General features: G+C 35.5%; 4 protein-coding genes across 4 annotated transcripts in view; 2 read left to right on the forward strand and 2 right to left on the reverse strand.

Annotated features, from left to right (window-relative positions):
- Positions 1-1,486: 1,486 nt before the first annotated feature.
- Positions 1,487-3,014, reverse strand: LOC126777116 (SOSS complex subunit B homolog). The gene has a single exon (XM_050500013.1). The coding sequence runs from the start codon at positions 2,840-2,842 to the stop codon at positions 2,267-2,269; it is 576 nt and encodes a 191-aa protein (XP_050355970.1). The 5' UTR covers positions 2,843-3,014; the 3' UTR covers positions 1,487-2,266.
- A 966-nt stretch (positions 3,015-3,980) lies between these two features.
- Positions 3,981-8,237, forward strand: LOC126777093 (protein Rae1). Its single transcript, XM_050499983.1, has 8 exons — positions 3,981-4,360; positions 4,443-4,535; positions 4,850-4,927; positions 5,814-5,909; positions 6,324-6,395; positions 6,753-7,028; positions 7,154-7,360; positions 8,100-8,237. Exons 1-8 carry the CDS (start codon positions 4,214-4,216, stop codon positions 8,181-8,183), a joined length of 1,053 nt encoding a protein of 350 aa, XP_050355940.1. The 5' UTR covers positions 3,981-4,213; the 3' UTR covers positions 8,184-8,237.
- A 160-nt stretch (positions 8,238-8,397) lies between these two features.
- On the reverse strand, positions 8,398-9,629 carry LOC126777131 (NADH dehydrogenase [ubiquinone] 1 beta subcomplex subunit 3). The gene is made up of 3 exons (XM_050500029.1): positions 9,504-9,629; positions 9,242-9,374; positions 8,398-8,756 (listed from the first exon to the last, which is right to left on the reverse strand). Exons 2-3 carry the CDS (start codon positions 9,370-9,372, stop codon positions 8,597-8,599), a joined length of 291 nt encoding a protein of 96 aa, XP_050355986.1. The 5' UTR covers positions 9,373-9,374; positions 9,504-9,629; the 3' UTR covers positions 8,398-8,596.
- Positions 9,630-10,496: 867 nt separating this feature from the next.
- LOC126777308 (prolow-density lipoprotein receptor-related protein 1-like) overlaps positions 10,497-19,123 on the forward strand; it is a gene marked incomplete at its 3' end in the record, with an annotated part of 39,514 nt that continues 30,887 nt past the window's right edge. Inside the window, exon 1 of the mRNA XM_050500312.1 lies at positions 10,497-11,003. Within this exon, the coding sequence (XP_050356269.1) occupies positions 10,898-11,003 (106 nt within the window). The remainder of the gene's footprint in view (positions 11,004-19,123) is intronic.

The raw sequence follows: 19,123 nt of genomic DNA on the forward strand, positions 1-19,123 counted from the left end.
CTTTCTTAATTTCGAAGGAATTAAAATTCAAACATTCTTCTCCGTCTTAACAGTTTTATTATTTTAATATAACTCAATATTATCCACAGTGGTAATACAATTTGTTTTACACCTCAAAAACTACCGTTCCTCTTTTTAAAAAACCAAACAATGCGAGCCTCTTGCTATTACTCAACTGACTAATCATAATATAATATTTTTCGGAACCGGTAGTCAAAATAGAGCTACTAAATAATAAAAGTACGAAATATTTAAATATACAATATAAAAAATAAACAAGCAAAAATCACGTTTTGTAGTAAATATGACAATAATATAAATTATAACTTATTAAATTCTTTTCATAATGCAGACTTATTTTAATGGGCACGGCTATTCTTTACAAAATGCTCAATAGTTATTTTAAATTACAGTATGATTATTTTATCAAACTAACAATACATTATAAATAAAAAAGTTACAATCGTCGAAAATCTTTATCAGCAGTTTAGAAATTAAAGAAATGGTTTGATTCCCTACTAGTAACTCGTATTAAACGAAACAGAGTTTAGAGGTAAGTATGTCAAAATATCGGTCGCTTAGCTGTAGTTGATAAACAAACTGTTGCGAAACCGTTCAGGGTCAATGTTGTATTCATATTTATTCATTATAAAGAGTAATAATTATTACTTTTCGAGATGCAATTTTTGGCCATGAAAATGTTTTGACGATATATACTTAAACTAGAAAACGGATACTGTCAGTTGTAGGTCAGGTCTAGTTATAGGTCCAAATTTTGCAATCATAAAAATGGCCAGTTTAATATTAATAATCTTTAACGGTACCTTCACAATCCCTCTCTGAGCTCGTTCTAGTGTAAGCATTGCAATTTTACTTGCGTGGTGCAAGATACCATACAGAAATTCTACAACATAACAAGAAGTGACAAAAGCGAAATAAATGGAAATCGGAAGATTTAAATCACAAACATACCGCCGAGTTTTAATGTTGGTTGATTTTCTAAAACGTCCACTTATCACTGATATCTGTTCTTTCCATCTTAAGTGTCAGTCTAGAGTTACTCCGAGTATTTTTTTGATTCTGTCTGTTTATTGAATAATTACCACAGTAAAGTGATCTTAAAAGCATGATCGATTAACTGTCGCCTCAAATTAATTATTATAAAATTATTATTTGAAATCTATTGAAAACATAGTAGGTAAATACATAGACCTTAGTTTTAAAATTTAATTCGCAACGCTTAAAACAATAAATAATTGTTTAATGTAAGGTATACTTAATTACACTTGTAAAATAAACTATATTGGTACTTATATAAAATAAAAATCTACAAACAATTTAATTATTTTCATAAGAAATAACGAGTCAGAGCCGAATCGTAAGACATATGGACGAAATACGTATCGACTTGTAATTCGAGTAGCTGGCTGTAAAACAGTTGTGAGTACAAAAAAAAGCTATATATATGCGGATAGAAAATCGAAGGGATTCTTTTAAAAACTTTATTTACAAAATTATTCACATGATATTTATTTCCTTAGACAAAAAGAAAGCAGACAATGATATATAATTGTCTCCATACTTTAATAAAGATTGTATAAAATAAAATGAGCTTTATAAGATTCCTGGTCACTGACAATCTCTTTTGCTTAACAAAGAATACCATACAAACAAAATGTAACATTTTTGTATTCTCTTACAAAGTAATATAAAAATACAATTACATTATGCATTACATATAGACTAACTAGAGTCAGTCTATAAAGTAAATCAGCTAGTCAAGTTCCTTTCTTAAGACCTATGTAGAATGCCTGTAGATTGCACACCATGCCAAGTAATTGCAAGATAATATTGTGTAAGATGGGTTTGCTAGGAGCTTGTATGCTAGATTGCCATTGTAGCCAGCATGCTGACTTGCTCCTACCCAATAAGCTACCGGCATGTGTGACACAGGCATTACACAACATACATTTGTTCTTATCAGAACAGAAGGAAAACAACAAATGAAAACTTAGACTATGCCTAAATTAGAAACTTCATTAAGATTAGTGTTCTGCATTTAATACATTAAAAAATATTTCTGAAATTACTGCTACAGTAAATGCATACTTAAAATTCATATTTGATATTTAGTTGTGATTGATGACAGTTTTATACATTAAAGCAAAGAAAAATTTAATTATGACTCAATACTAATTTTAATTTTGACCGTGACATTTATTTTTAATTATTATAATATTTAATTATTCATCTTATTTCTAATAGGTTATCTTCTATTGTTACCACGCTGGTGACCTCTCCCTCGGACATAAGTTTTATGTTGGTTATTATGTTTATTATTATGTTCTTGGTTGTTTTGGGAGAAACGTTCATTTTTTGGTGGCATCTGTTGTGTGCCCGGCGCTGAAGGCTGTGAAGTCTGAACCAAGTTGCGAGCTGGAGCGTGCGCACCGTTTGTACGATCAGGAGGCGGTGCGGCTACAACTGGCGGTGGAGCAGGTTGTGGCTCGCTCATGTTAACTTGCTCATTGAAAAGCATACAAAACTCTCCCACCTTCTGAATATCCCCGGATTTACCAGAATACAGAGTAAGCGCAGATCGCCAGAGCGAAGCATAGCCACGCGTGAGGCGTACGATGTCACCCGGCTGCAGCAACGCTCCGGGCTCGTCCCAAACCGATAAATTGACGGACGCCGAAGCGTCGGCAACGCGCAATGTGCGCACCTCGCGTGCCTCCTTCGTCAGCGTTGGCGGTCCCACTTCTAATACTATGAAGATGGCATTGATGTTTTTCATACCGGGTTTCAAATCTTTAATTTGAACATATTCTGTGCTACTCATTCTGCTTAAACTCAAATTGCTGGCAATGGTAAATTAATTTGAACGTAGTCTACTCTATACGTGAAAATAAAAATGTGAATATTATATTTATTCTACAAAATGCTTATAAAAGAACTAAAAAAATATTTATAAGAATTATGATTTAATTCATGTTTGACGACTGTCAGTTGTAACACACACAATTTTGACAGGTACAAGTCAGGTATAGATATTGAGCATCAGCTGTTATCAGGGTTGCCCACAACTAAAATATTTTGTTTCTTTGTGCTTGCCTGTTTATTGAATAAAATAAATATTATAAGGATTCAATGAATACAAATAGCAACATTCATATAATAAAATCTTTATGGAAAATTAAATTACATAAATATATCAGAGTTTTGAAACATTGTCATTTCGATCAATTTCTTACCAATCTTAAGTCGATCGGCTTGTTCTTTGAATATGCGTAGAGATGTCGGATCACATTGCTATTGCATACATTATTGCATACATTAAGAGGAATGTTCTGGGAAATTGCTTAGATTAGACATCGCGCCTGAATTTTAAATTCCATCCTCACCACCTCGATATCTAAAAATCCAAAACAATATTAAGACATTTCCTACCTCGCACAACAACAAACACACACACACACAGGCGTTGGCGAAACAGCTTTCGCCAACGCCTTTTTCGAACCGATATCACACCTTCAAGAAAAGAGCTTGCTAATTTCTTAAAGGCCAGTAACGCACCTGTAAGGCTTCCCATGTTGCAGGTATCCATAGGTGGTGATAGTCATAGTCAATAATTAGAATAGAAATTTGTTGGAAAAGGCCAATATATAAACATAATTCTTTGATTAGAACAAAAAATAGTTTTTATTCATAATGTGGATGGTTAAGAAGTTACACGAGTGTGCAGCTTTTATTCTGTGACAATGCCTCATGCGCGAGTCTTCATCGAGTCGCTGTAAATTTATTATTAATAAAATAATTAGATACCTACTTTTCATATTTAATTAAAAAAATTATATGTAAGAAAAACAAAATAAATCGTTATCTAAAAGCTAAACCAAAAGATTTCACATCATGCAACTTGCATAATTGACTTTTTTATTTAATACAGATAACATAGTTTATTTACAAGTGTCCAAATTATAGCCGCTTTGCAGCAATTTGTTAATAAGTGATTAATACACAGAAAATACGACAGAAATATATAACGTATATAACTTGCAATCGAAATACATATTATTTCATTACTAAAACTCTTGTAACGGAGAACTAGTCATTTGTATTTAAATTTAACTGGTGGTAGTATTATATAGGTTATAATTTTAAAAAACTGTTATTATTTGTGAAGCGTCAATAAAATAAATACTTATTTAATATGTTCAATCAAATCGGCGGCGGTGGTAGCAATCCAAATAAGGATGTAGAAGTAACTTCACCACCTGAGGATACCGTAGCATCGATGGAATTTTCACCTCCCTCGGTACCGCAGACATTCCTCGTAGCTGGTAGTTGGGATTGCAGAGTATGTTTCGAAAAAGTTACCGAATTACTATTATTTTGTACATATAAAATCTATGAAATCTTTATTATTATTACATTAACAGGCGAGATGCTGGGAGGTCGAAGCTTCCGGCAAAACAGTACCCAAAGCAGCACAAAGCATGGACGGGCCAATACTGGATGTTGCTTGGCATGATGTCAGTATATACCTGTAAATCCACCGTTAACCACGGCACCAGGTTATCGACAGTGTGAGAGAATGCTTTTATACTGTCAATGTCCTGGCACCGTGTGAACTATTTTATCCCTCATATGCAATACATTTGATGATAGAATGATGAAATAGAGAAGTCAGCAGTGTCTAGACTACTAGGGTTGTACAAAGCCCAGGAATATATATTTGTTTATTTGGCAATTTAAAGTAGAGTAATTTCAGTCACTATGTATGCTTTTACTGATCTTAAGCATTGTTAAGGTAAAATAAAATTATGGTAATATATGCTTGTTTCAGGATGGTTCTAAAGTATTTATGGCGTCTGCAGATAAGACTGTAAAATGTTGGGACCTTGCTGCGAATCAAACATTGCAGGTAGTAATAGCCTGTAAATGTACCACTGCTGAGCTAAGACCTCTCCTTTTTGAGAAGGTTTTGGAGCTTATTCCACCATGATGCTCTAATGCGGGTTGGTGGAATACACAAATGGCAAAATTTCAGTGAAATTGTCACTTGCAGGTTTCCTCATGATGCTTTCCTTCACCGTCAAGCATGAGATAAATTATAAAAACAAATTAAGACATGAAGACATTACTGGTGGTAGGGCTTTGTGCAAGCTCGTCTGGGTAGGTACCACCCACTCATCAGATATTCTACCGCAAAACAGCAATACTTGATATTGTTGTGTTCCGGTTTGAAGGGTGAGTGAGCCAGTGTAATTACAGGCACAAGGGACATAAAATCTTAGTTCCCAAGGTTGGTGGCGCATTGGCTATAAGCGATGGTTGACATTTCTTAGAATGCCAATGTCTAAGGGTGTTTGGTGACCACTTACCATCAGGTGGCCCATATGCTCGTCCACCTTCCTATTCTATAAAAAAAAAAAAAATGAAGATTCAGTGATGCTTGCCCGGGTTTGAACCTATGATCATCGGTTAAGATTCACATGTTCTAACTACTGGGCCATCTTGACTATTATTAAATATAGCAATATCTCACTGAACTCTGGTCTATGCAATTCCCCCAATCTCTAAGGTTACTGCTCTGCCCAAGTGGGTTGTAGTGTAATCTTATATTAAAGTCTTTAAATTTTTTCAATTAAAGAGCCATCTAATACTGAAAGGTGTTTTCAAATCAGATTACTAGTTCCTGACATTAACTTGTTCAAATAATCTCTTCAGCTTTATAAAATTAGTATAGACGTTTAATACTAATAGCTGACAGACAGTTCAATGCTCTCAAAAAATTATTTTAATTATAGGTGGCAGTTCATGATGCTCCTATCAAAACCTGCCACTGGATCAAAGCCCCAAACTACACATGCCTTATGACTGCCTCCTGGGATAAAACTCTTAAGGTATGTATGTTTACTTTTTCTAAACATTAACATTAAATAGTTGATTTAGAAGAAAATTATGATGAAGCTATCAATTTTAATATAAGATATGAAAAAAAAGAAAATTGACAAAAAAACACTGAGTAAATAACAAACTTCTTCTATATTGCATCATCAATCTTCATCTTCAAATTGTCAAGTCTTTAACACCACTAAACACTTAATTTGGTGGTAATGATACACCTATATATAGGCTATAAATATCTACACTATATGTACTTAATCAGGTGGCATATGTCTATCCATCTATACCCTTAACTGTCCCATTTATTATATTATTATAATATCTTGAGCAATAACCTATCTGCATTCTTGAGGATAAAGTTTTGGTTTCTTGGCTTCTTGAAGTTTTATATATTAATGTCTTCGTTCCAGTTCTGGGATACCCGAAGTGCAATGCCGATAATGACCATGAACTTGAATGAAAAGTGCTACTGTGCTGATGTTGTGAGTATACACTCTGTAGGCAATATACTCATACAGTTGAAGACAATTTACTGCATTGTTGGTCTTATATATCTAGCTTTAGATTCAAACCCTGGGTCAGGGTCTTTTACCTTTAAACAGTTTTGGGTTATTGGGTTGGTCTGTTTTCACAGTGATAAGACTCACAAGCTTAAAGAATGCGTACAATTAAATTTTTCTTTCTCCATATATGTTTCCTATAATATTGCTATTTACTCTTTGGAACAGTACTTTTTGAGAAATATTTGCCCGTATAGTGCTTACGAATCTTACAGCACCTGCTAATCATAAGCACTATACAGGCTTCACAACTGTTTATTATATTTGTCCATGTAACAGGATTATCCCATGGCGGTGGTTGGCACAGCGGACCGTGGCATCTGCCTGTACACACTGGAGGGCAAGCCCGCGGAGTTCAAGCGCGTGGAATCTCCGCTCAAGTACCAGCACCGTTGCATCGCCATCTTCCGTGACAAGAAGACCAAACAGCCCACCGGTTTCGCGCTCGGTAGCGTCGAAGGCCGAGTGGCTATCCAGTACGTCAACCCCACCAACCCCAAGGACAACTTCACCTTCAAGTGCCACCGTTCCGCCGGCACCACTGGGGGCTATCAGGTTACCGATACACACATTGATATAATTTAGAGATGAATTGTGAGACACACATTTGTAATCCTTTGGCTCATTTTTCAAACTACACTATATACTTTGTATAATGAGCTATTTATTGCTTGATACAGGATATCTACGCTGTTAACGACATAGCATTCCACCCAACCCACGGGACACTAGCTACGGTAGGCTCGGATGGCTCCTTCTCTTTCTGGGACAAGGACGCGCGAACCAAACTCAAATCTTCCGAAATCATCGACCAGCCCCTCACCAAATGCGCCTTCAACCACAATGGCCAGATATTTGCATATGCTGTAGGATATGACTGGTCTAAGGTGCGTTAATTATTTTGTTCCGAACCTTGTTTTCTAGTAAATTATACATCCTGTGTATACATCATTACTTGCCAAAGGTGAGTGCTTTGTACAGCTTGTTGTTGTGTGACCCTATATAACCACCTCTGTAGAACAGAATATTAGGCGTTAGTCTGTCCCTCATTAGTCAAGTGTCATATAACCTTGTGTTTGAACCCTTTTTTTATCGCTGGTATCGAAAAACGCGTTATGCGTTTCCTCCACGGGAACAGTGGGAGGGGAGGGTATGTGGGGCTCGCCAGTGTCCAAGGCGCCGAGTGCGACCCGAACATCGGAATACCCAGCAATACCCTTTCCGTTTTAACGAGGAGCGCCACGGGATCGCCGTCGCACGGTAGCCGTGACGCTCTGGGTTTGAACCCTGGGTCGAGTGTTATAAATTATTTTTCTGTAAATAATTTCTCATTAGTAACCGGGAAATGTAAAGTTGTTGGTCCTATAATTATACTTTTGCCTATCAATCCTATTGGAATAAAGAGTGCATCTGTGTTTATGCAAACAGTTGTGCAGTTTTATGGGACTGAGAGTGGTCCTGGAGAATATAAAAGAGAAATTGAATTATGAAATTAAGTAAGAGGACATCATTATATTCAGAATCATATTTGTGATACATAGAGTTAATGATTTAAGAGTTTGTGACAATAAATGCATTGAAAACCAGCTCCCTATTGTGTCTACACTCTTCTCTCCTTTCCTTCAGGGTTACGAGCATCACAATCCAAACAAGAAAAGCTTCCTTTTCTTAAGGCCTTGTTATGATGATTTGAAGCCAAGATCAACATAAAGGTTAGAGTAGTTTTATATTATTCTTTTAAATAAAATTATATTTTGCAAATAACTGTGTTATTAATTTATCCTTTTCCCATCCCATGGTGACCGCACATAGAATTTCTTAAGCAAGCTGTATATTGCTTATGTTAGGTATGGGAACTAGAAAATAAGTTCATCTAATTTGTGACTTGATTGTTAACCAAAGATCAGACTGAATAAAAAAAAAATCCTTTTGCAATTTTATTATAGGAATAGTCTTGTTTCCATGTACAAGGATAATGTAAGCTGATGGGTATTTAAAAGTAAGATACTTTATTAATTAATTGTTAACATAATTTCTATGCTATTTATATTATTGAACATGTTTTGCTATTGTTTGTAACTAAACATAGTACATACATTTGTTACTTTACTAATTTAAACTTTTTAGTGGTGACCATGACCATGACCCTCCTTTGCAGTTAATTTATCATAGGCAACTGTTGCCGCAGTGAGTGCAATCCCAAGGGGCAAACCTCTGAAGAACAGTTTTCGTGCACGCTGCCAGCGAGTGCCAAATCCAGGGTGATACCTCCAGGCCTCATTCCTGAAAAGTATTATTAGTCTGATAAATATCACAGCTTTTTAATTATATCTTTTTTCAATATTAACACCAATAAGATATAAACTAACAAAAGCAAAAATAAAAATACAGTTACAAAATATCCAAAATTCTGTGTAAATGTATATATTTCCCATAGAACATTAAAGAAGTTTAACAAAGAAAAATATCTTAATAATCAATATCCATTTGTTTGGAGTAAGCAGTCTTCCAGGGTGAAAAACTGATGAACATTTCTTATTCTTACTATACTACATCTTGTCTTGGACAAGACACTTACCCAGCCGTAGAGTACATAAACAAGTGAGACAAATAAATCCTTAAGCGGATTTTTCAACATTAACAGGTTGAGATGGAGTAGTTCTATGTTATTCAAATCTAACTTTTCACGTCTAATTAAATTCTTTTGAATTTCAGGTCTAAATCTACTCTAAAACTTAAAGATATCAATTCAATAAGCCAAGTTTTACCTGATCCATGGGTCTTTTAATCCTTTCCGAGCGAGTGCCTCTTCTAATTCCTGGAGCTGAGGGATACCCTTAATCTGAAACTCCGTATACTTGGGTATGGTATACGGTGGCTCGTGTCCATGACCACCCATGTCTGCGCCAAGAGTTAAAAAATTAGTCAAAAGTCGAAACTAACCTTAACTGATTACATAATTACAAAATAATGTAAATACATATTCGTATTTAATATAAATGGTTTGGTAACATCTATATAGTAACTTACTCAACAATTGTATATTTCTCTATAATGCAATTAAAAATTGCAGTATTAAAATATTTATGTTATTAAAACGTCAAAAACTAAAGAAATTTTTATTCGTCTGACGTTTAGTTTATCTCAACAGAAGTTAGCTAATGTGAAACGTCAAAAATATATTCAGTAAAGATTTTTAAAACAAGAAAATAAATTTCAAAAATTTTTGATAAATCAATTTTAATTAAACGCTTAGCAACTATGAAGTCTAAAAAACAAAATAGTAATAGCTTAAATAAAATCACCGCAGACAACATATAACGTATGAGAGATACTTCTATTTCATGGGAAGTCACTAGAAATATAAAACGTACCAATGTAAAATTAAATAAAAATATACTTTATTCAAGTAGGCTCTTGCGATCATTTTCTCGTAATTATTTTACAATATTAAATTAAATTTAAAGCTACACCGGTTTGCAATATAAATTTTACCGTATTCTTTATCGTAATCACGTTACATAGATATTGCTTCAATTCAACTAAAGTATTTTATATCCTGCATAGAAATGAACGAATATTCACATTTTTTATCGTTTATGTAATCCTCATGTCAATAATTATCACTAAATTTTAAGATCTGGCGTTATTATTTAACTAAAAATAATAAAACTTATAACCACTCATGTAAAAAAGCATTTCATATTAAAGCAAAACTATACAATAAGACTAAATTATTGGTGAAAATAGAAATAAAAACAAGAGATTACTTCATTATTGTCGATATTTTTTTTTTTTGAATTTTTACTTAAATACATACATATATATAAAATTACTTATTACATTTTGTATTTATATTCACTTAGAATTATATTTAAGAAATATATAATTGCTTTAATACAATTTTGTAAAACGCACAATTCATTTGCGTACTATTAATGATGAACGTTATTGCCAAAAAAGAAACGAAAGAGTGTTATTCATTTTATAATCTGTGTTAGTGTCCTCCAAACGGTTGTTAGAGGTGCGCGTACTGTGAGTTGCGTGAACGGCGGAGCGCTGTGTTTTATTTATGTTTTTGCCGAAAGCTGAATAACACTGCAAATACATACTTAAAAGCTTATTAGTAATTAATTTTTAGCTTCGTGTCAATTTTATAACATTTTCACAAAGTATTTTGATCTTTCTCAGTCAATAACTTCCCAGGAGCACGCGGAATTATTTATGTATTAAAAGTGCGGTTTGTGAGTGAAACCGGGAGTGTGAAGCCTCTACAGGTTGATATGCGAGGGGATCGCCGTCTGCGTTGCTTGTAGATGAATACTAATTTTATGTGATGTGCTGTATTATTAACTTTGTTATATATCTTTTATCGTCGAAGGAGTAAAGTGAGCGAGGGTAGCGATGTTTGTGCAATCATAAGGATGCTGGACGCTGAGATGCCGACTATGTCGGCCTTTATTAAAGCCGCCCTGGCAGTATTCGTGGTAGCAGGGTCGGTTGTGGCTGAACTTCCGATTTTGCACACTGGTCAGTAATTTATTTCTATATTTCGTTGTTAAGAAATAATAAATTCTTTATTATTAGTATTTTATTTAATACCTAGGTGGTTAATAATGTAGGATTAGCTCCTGATGTAGTCTGTTTGAATAAATAAATCATTTTGTGTGTGATTGTGACATAAATATAATCAAAAATCAAAATACGTAACAAGTTTAGTATTTATAATTATTTAAAATTCTACATAAAAAATGTTATAGGTAAAATAACAGACGTGCAGATGTAAGCGGGCGGCAGCGTACAGACATACATACATTGCTAATGGGACAGCATCTTTTTCCCTAACAAGTAAAAAAATATTATAATTGTTTGTCTTAGCCCTAGCATTAATTTCGTGGACATGCCAATTAAATAAAAGTATACAATTTTTTATTAAATGAAGCGGCAATGATCCAGGTGTTTAACGTGATTAATTTGTATTTACAAGATTTTATATCTTTTGTATAGTGAATGTCTAATGTATGTATGTCTAAAGGAAGACAGCCACAGTGCAATGTTTGATATCCTTAATCTTCATGAACCGGTGGCTTGACTTGACTTTACGATTCTTAGTTAAGAGTATAAGAATAGACGCGCCGTAAGAGTGTTCAGGACGTGCATTGCTGCAAATAACCCATCTCATCGGCGAAAGGAAAATTTCGTTAACATTGACTGCCTCTCACGAAATTAGCTTTTTAATACTCCCCATAATCTATCTTCGTTTTTTACAACACTACGTTGTATGCGACGTAACCTAATATTTATAATATACTGATGTTCACCTTTGGCATTTACGCCGGTAGTAATGACTGAGTAGGTAAGCCATATCGTTGCTGAGGGATATCGTCAGATAAGATCTAAAGGAGTCAGGTGGAGGCGCGCGCGGCTGCCGGCAGGCCGTAGGCATCGCTACCTACACGCTAGCCCGCACTTGCATTGCGAATTGCACTTTCACCGATATAATGTGGTAGGTCGTTGTATTGTGGGTTGATCGCTATTTTATCTCAATCCTTACGGCGACAATTTAGATTATTTTAAAACGAAAGATTCTTTGCTTGAATTAGTACTGGTACATATAAGTTAGTTTTTAGAGTCTTGTAATGTAATATAATAACCCCCGCCGGATGTTAATCGCCAAAACGCTATTGTCTGTCATCATGATATGTGTACTGATTACATACGTAGTCGTTTAACATACGTACGTTTGAATAGCCCTTGTAAACATGAAGCGCTTGTATAACGGTGTATATATTTTGTCAAAACAACATAAAACCAAAATTCTGATAAAAGTACAAGTATAAAAGTTTAACAAATACAATTCTGTTCGTTCATCGAGTGCTGAATCGACGGACATCCTATTCCAACTACGCGACGAATAAAGACAAATAAACAACTTTGACATTGAATCGAGGCGATATCATTGGTCGAGATCTTGAATAATCTATGGTATTATTTATGGATTTGCGACAAAATGGCGTTTTGAATTATGGAAGCAAAATGAAAGTGGATGTAAGTAGTAGTTAAGTGTATTAGTGTTGCATTATAAATAAGAATGTGTGTATTATCAACAGCTGTTTTTAGTGCATAATACAAAGAGTTGTAAGCGATTACCTCTGCTGTATTTGGAATATGTAAATTTAATGTTTGTTTATCTTGACTCTTGATTGGAATGGTTATAGATATCGACATTTTCACTTAAACTCGAAATTATTTTTCATAATTTAATAAATTATTTGTAATTTTGTATTTTTATCCTTAATTTTGCTTTGTTATTATCATCATGTATTAACGCAATGAAACTATTTTTGACGGTAGTGCATTGTGCAGCTGGATGGAAAGTACTACCTACATACTTACCAATTCGTTATAGGCTAAGTCAAATTGACAGCATATAAATGTCGCACTGTTGGACAGGCCTTCTCCCCCACGAGGCCTCAATGTAATTGGGTAATTGGGTACAAATGTTGCAGATTTTCATCCGAGACATGCAGATTTTCCTCACGATGTTTCCACAAAGTTGGTGTTTCCAAAGAACATGAAGGGAACTTTATCCTCTCGCACGAGATGTATTATAAACATAAATTACGCACACGAAAATTTAGTGGTCCTTGCACGAAAGTGCATCGCACATACACCTGCCCTAACGAGTGGGCCGTCTCGAACATGTGGGGGGTGAATGGCGTGAACTAATGTAATAACAAACACGAAGTATTTAACATCTTAGACTGGTGATTCATTGACGGTGTGAGGAGTGGATTATTGCACGTCCCACAGAGCGAGTTTATGGGCGATTGTGACCTGTTAGGATCAGGTTGCATGTTTGCTCATCGGCCCAGTAATTGCGTTAGTTGTTCAGTCTTTACCGGAACCGAAACAAAGCAATAGAACCTTCTGACGTTTTTCCGGTTGTACTACTGAAACGATATGGTCGCATTAAATTTAAAAATTACGATACAAAATTATTTAAAAGAATCTATTTGAATGAGATATATTTTTGATTTTGATTGCGTGGTTTCTCTGCGGAAGGGTTTGCGCAAATTCCTACGAGCGAGAGTTACTGTAAAACTAGGAAATACATAATTAATTGTCTCTATTGTCGGTTTCATATTTATTATCAGTTCGTCCTTGACACCGCTCTTCGAAGGGCACCGACATCCGATCCCTCCCGGTTAGTATCACAAACATCTGCGTATGTCGTTATCGTTCTGCACTTAAATATCCAACAACAATAAGGTGTTAACGATTCGTTCAGAACGACTTGTAGGGAACAGATGGAAATCGTTTTGCGTATAAGGTGAGCTACGAGATCATGTATCGCAGCGATATCTACTATACACTGCATACCGTTCTACATACATATATACCTTGTGTACAACATTATCGCGTCTATTATCAGGATCGTATTATTTTTGGCGTTTCATATACAATGTAATTTGAAGCGTGATTATGAAACTCCGCGCTCGGTCCCCGACTGCGGAAATGGCGGTAATGGCGCAATTTCGCAATAGAGACCATTTGGTAAAAGACAGGACACGTGTATTACATGTGCTCACCGAGATATTCGGATCCTGCTTAAAACTAATATGATCCGGCAATTGAACATCGAACTTTGTGCTCAACTAGAAATATTATAATAAATAGAGACAGACTAAACTTACAAAAGCGTCGACTCACAGTCGTCGAGCGCTCTAACGTAGTGGAGTAAAACAAAAAAAGAAGGTTGAATGCCCTTGATTGTAAGCGGTACATGCAAGAATCGTTATTAAAAAAACAGCCCCCAAAGTCGTTGCGAGGATTTCTCGACTCGGATGCTCGTTAAAATATAGCAATTTAACATTTATACACTTTTTATTAATAACGGTCTTATTAAAACTAATCATAAAGTCTGAGTATAATATACTATTTTGCTTAATTTTATTAAACATATTTAGAAACTTTAGCAAACATTATTTTACTGTCGAGATGGTCCAGCGAGTAGAACACCAACCAACCCTACATATTACAAAAGAACAAAATAGTATATTATATTTAAAAAAATGTTCATGAATAATTAAGACGTAATTGATTGTAATATCCAATACTCTGAACTCGGTAGCCACTTGATGCACTCTATCGGTTCTGCATGAGTGGTGACGAGTTTCGTTCGGTTCTAGTTTGTATGCAATTCAAGTCTCTCCGACGATCTAATAAATAATGTAATGTACATTACAGCCGTGTGCTGCACTCGAGAAACCGATAATTATAACCATTGCATGGTGATGTAACCATATAAGATCAAAATTATGCATCGACATATGAATGTAGGCCTTCGGAAAGATTTATGCCATGATATATAGATATAGTAATATATATATATATATATATATATGTAACTTATTTGGATAATGAACTACCGATGATGTGTATTTACTTCGTGTTTACTAAACCAAATGGTCGTTAAAAGTATACGAAGACCAACCGTTCATTACTTAGTAAATGTAATAAACAAGACAATATTGTTAATATTTAATGTTGAAAATAGCTGTATCATATATGCTATATATTTATGTATGTATGTATGCTAAGCTTTAAGCTTTACTTTAAGTGATTTAATAATGATGCCATGCAATAAAGAGTATATTTTATACATTTTAATATATGTACTTATGCATAGCATAAGCATGTATGTATTAACATATTTGACATAATATTATTAATCGTGCTGCATTATCGAATCAGGACAACCTTGTCGTGTAATGATGTATGTAAAGTTTTAATAAATAAATAATAAGATAAGAAAAAAGCCCGCAAAGGATAAGGTTGTAAGAATCACTAGAGCCGTGAACTAGTCGTAGAGGGCAAGCGAGGGGCGAGACAAACGACAATAACGTCGCGGCAGGAACCTGAAATGTTTTTATGGCGGTTTGCCGCTCGAGGACCGGTCGCCCGCAGTCCGGCTCTCTCGCAGAACACTGCGAGTCGATACTAGACACGTATGCTCTTCAAAATGCGTGTTCATCCTCGGGGTTGATCACCAATGAGCACGATGGAAACGTATCAATGTAAACGTTAGAGCGCTCTTGTTTGTTGTATCGCTACGCAGCTCATATAGCTGTAGTAAATCGGCGGTTAACCCGGCGGCGGTCGGAGTCAGATCAGTTTTACAGATTGGTATTATACATTACACATATTCTTAGTAATAAAGCGATTCAAATTTATAAATAAAAAGAACAGATTCAATAGTCTGGACCCTCGGGCTACAAAGAATGATAATGCCAAATTATTATAATTTTTTTTATATAGAATAGGAAGGCGGACGAGCATATGGGCTACCTGATGGTAAGTGGTCACCAAACGCCCTTAGACATTGGCATTGTAAGAAATGTCAACCATCGCTTATATAGCCAATGCGCCACCAACCTTGGGAACTAAGATTTTATGTCCCTTGTGCGTAATTGTGTGTGTAATTACACTGGCTCACTCACCCTTCAAACCGGAACACAACAATAACAAATACTGCTGTTTTGCGGTAGAATATCTGATAAGTGGGTGGTACCTACCCAGACGAGCTTGCACAAAGCTCTACCACCAGTAAATCAGAACCAGACGAAAAAGAAAAACCACGATTTTTCAATAATATTTTTTTGAATTATTATAGGGCCGCGTGATAAAGTAAAGTTTCATAGGCTTAAGAACTGTTCACTGAGTATTTTTTTCAGGAACATTCGTTATCAGCTGCGCACAAAGCGAACAACACGCAAACCATATGTGTGTGTGTGTGTGGACCACATTCCGAAACTTGTACGATATTATTTTCCTTAATGTTCGCAGAGTCATGAAATAAAATGTTTCTACAAAAGTATGTCATTGTGAACTTGTTTTTCTCTTAGACAAAACCATAATAATTCTTCATTTATGACTTGGCGACATGTACAAAGAATATCCGCTATGATATATATTAATTATTTTCCATAATACAATTACAAAACAAGTATGATACCAAAGTAAAACATATAAATTATAATAACCACTAATAATATACGCAAAAGTCGTGTTGGAACGTTTTGCTCCCTAGATTTAAAGTCCTAATGGGTGCAGTTAATAACTCGAGGCACAGACAAAGACGTAAAAATATTCAGTCAACAGGAACAAACTGCAAATAATAAGGATAGACTACTAGTAGGTGGACAACTAAGTTAGTCAATATATAGGGATACAAAGTATGTTTTCTAATAAACTTACGTGGAAAAGAAAATGCGTGGAAAAAAATAAATAAAATTGAATTTACATGACAGTGTCAAAGTGATATAAAGAATTATAAGATGTGATGCTAAACAATGAATAGGAATATATATAATAATAATGTCCTCCAGACCGATTTCGGCCACGGCGGCCAATCTCGAGATAGATTAGCCAACTACGCAGGAGATATTATAGTGCACAAGTATGCGCGCAAACACAAGTGCACTCTATTCCCTAAATCTCATAATCCGATGGGACGGCAATCCGACACGATTGCAAAGAGTTCAGGCGCAGACCAAAGCCTTTACATGCTTTCCGAGGCACGGGAGTGTACACACTTCCAACTTCCAGGCTGCTACTGAAAATTTTCTGACAGAAGAACCCAATAACTTTTTATAGGCCCCACCTGGGAATTGAACCCAGGACCTCCGGGTCTGCGGCCTTACATCGAGTCACTAGACCAACGAGGCAGTCAATAATATTACAAGATAATTAATATAAGAATATTACAAGTTACACGTACCTGTCCGAATAATCTGTATCATGTATGTGACGTATACGGTTTATATATTCTGTATATAGCATGGTTAGCTTAACTCGTTACTCGTACCTGCTGCAGGTAACGAACGTACGCTCCTGAACATGCAATTGAGGCGGTTCACGTTTTCTTAGTTAATTGTGTGGCTGTGAGAGTTAGCCACGTAATCGAGTTCGGTTACCCTTCTTCATTTATATTGGACAAGTAAACTTTGCTGAGTGCTCTTAATTATACGTGTTTACTTTAATTATAGCTAGTATATAGTACAACACTAAATACTTTTAGCGTTCTTTTTAATATTACACTTGCTTATTGACGGTCAAAAATCTACCACCGATTCGGAAATAAACAGACCTGAGAATAACCGTCGAAAGAAACTCAACGGGATTATTTTTTAGGTCCAAATTTACAATTATAGTTGTATAAAATAATAATTTCAAACTATGATGTACGACACAATTTCTGGAAAAGTAATTTATGTTTTTACGTACTTAAATAATATTATTAAATATATACAGCGAGCAGCGATAATCATTATTTTCATTTAATACGCAGATTATATCTGAGCTATGGCGCGGTATGTAGGTAACTCTTTAGAACAGCTTAAATACGACCGCAGTCACGTGTCCGTCCCGTGTACCGGGGTAAGATGTCCAGGATGGACATTATGAAGATCAAAACGTTATTCAACTTGACATTTATGGCCGATTAAAAGGCTGAATCCATTGACTGCCTAGTGGGTGGTGGACCGTAAAAATTTTAGGATTTTAATGAGGAGGCGGAAGTGTGTACAGCCGTTGGTCTTGCAACTAACTTCTCTCAAGCCGTGTCAAGAGGTCGACAGCGAGGGAATTGAGCCTACACTTGTGTTTTGCGAACAAACTTTACGCATCTGATCTCCTGCGCAGATGAAAAGATTGGATTAATTCAAAACTAGATCATCACTATAATGTCATTTCTAAACAAACAGCTCCTGACTTGTTGTGTGACGAACCATTTGTCCGTCTGTAACCCGAATATTTTATGAACAATATAATCGTGAGTGGCATCTCGCTATAGCGAGAGACGCACGTCTCTCTCGACGTGAGTGGCATCTCTATTAACTTGTCAACATCAATAAAACTTGTATAAAACATCCAAGTCCATTATACCTCGTGCAGTGTCGCGGGCCATCCTCGTTTGACTGCGTGGATTCGACTCTCTCAATGTGCAATTCATAGCACCCGAAATAGATTTGCTCAAACCGTCGTCAACTGGTTCAAATGCTGATCTAAAAATGCGATTATGTGATACGACGTAACGTAGCATTTAAGTGGAACGGAATAGTCGAAAACGAATTATATGTCAGTATCAGTATTTATAATAAGGAATAGCAATGTACTGTATCGCGACGTGCTTGAATAAGATTCTGAGAGAGTAGTTGAGCAGACCAAAAGCAATTCATCTCATCAGTAATGGTACAGTAACGGCCTGTTATGTCCCACTGCTGGGCTAACGCCTCCTCTCCCTTTTTAGGAGAAGATTTGGAGCTTATTCTACCACGCTGCTCCAATGCGGGTTGGTAGAATACACATGTGGCAGAATTTCAATGAAATTAGACACATGCAGGTTTCCACACCTCACTCCTTCATCGTCAAGCACGAGATGAATTACAAACACAAATTAAGCACATGAAAATTCAGTGATGCTTGCCCGGGCTTGAACCCACGATCATCGGTTAAGATTTACGCGTTCTAATCACTAGGCCATCTCATCGCTTCATCATTATCGAACTCATGATATTCCATTTCCATATTACGTAATATCACATTAAACATATAAAAATAGGTCAAAGACGATGGCATGTGATTAT

This window comes from Nymphalis io, chromosome 22 (assembly GCF_905147045.1).
Source record: "Nymphalis io chromosome 22, ilAglIoxx1.1, whole genome shotgun sequence".
NCBI classification, from domain to species: Eukaryota; Metazoa; Arthropoda; class Insecta; order Lepidoptera; family Nymphalidae; genus Nymphalis; species Nymphalis io.

What these genes read in the sequence shown, in the direction of transcription:
- LOC126777116 (XM_050500013.1), bottom strand. Translation starts at nt 2,842, where the DNA reads ATGAGTAGCACAGAATATGTTCAAATTAAAGATTTGAAACCCGGTATG.
- LOC126777093 (XM_050499983.1), top strand. Translation starts at nt 4,214, where the DNA reads ATGTTCAATCAAATCGGCGGCGGTGGTAGCAATCCAAATAAGGATGTA. An exon ending in CTGGTAGTTGGGATTGCAGA is followed by an intron (nt 4,361 to 4,442) that starts GTATGTTTCGAA and finishes TTACATTAACAG; the next exon opens with GCGAGATGCTGGGAGGTCGA. An exon ending in AGTGCTACTGTGCTGATGTT is followed by an intron (nt 6,396 to 6,752) that starts GTGAGTATACAC and finishes TCCATGTAACAG; the next exon opens with GATTATCCCATGGCGGTGGT.
- LOC126777131 (XM_050500029.1), bottom strand. Translation starts at nt 9,372, where the DNA reads ATGGGTGGTCATGGACACGAGCCACCGTATACCATACCCAAGTATACG. An exon ending in TTAAAAGACCCATGGATCAG is followed by an intron (nt 8,757 to 9,241) that starts GTAAAACTTGGC and finishes AATACTTTTCAG; the next exon opens with GAATGAGGCCTGGAGGTATC.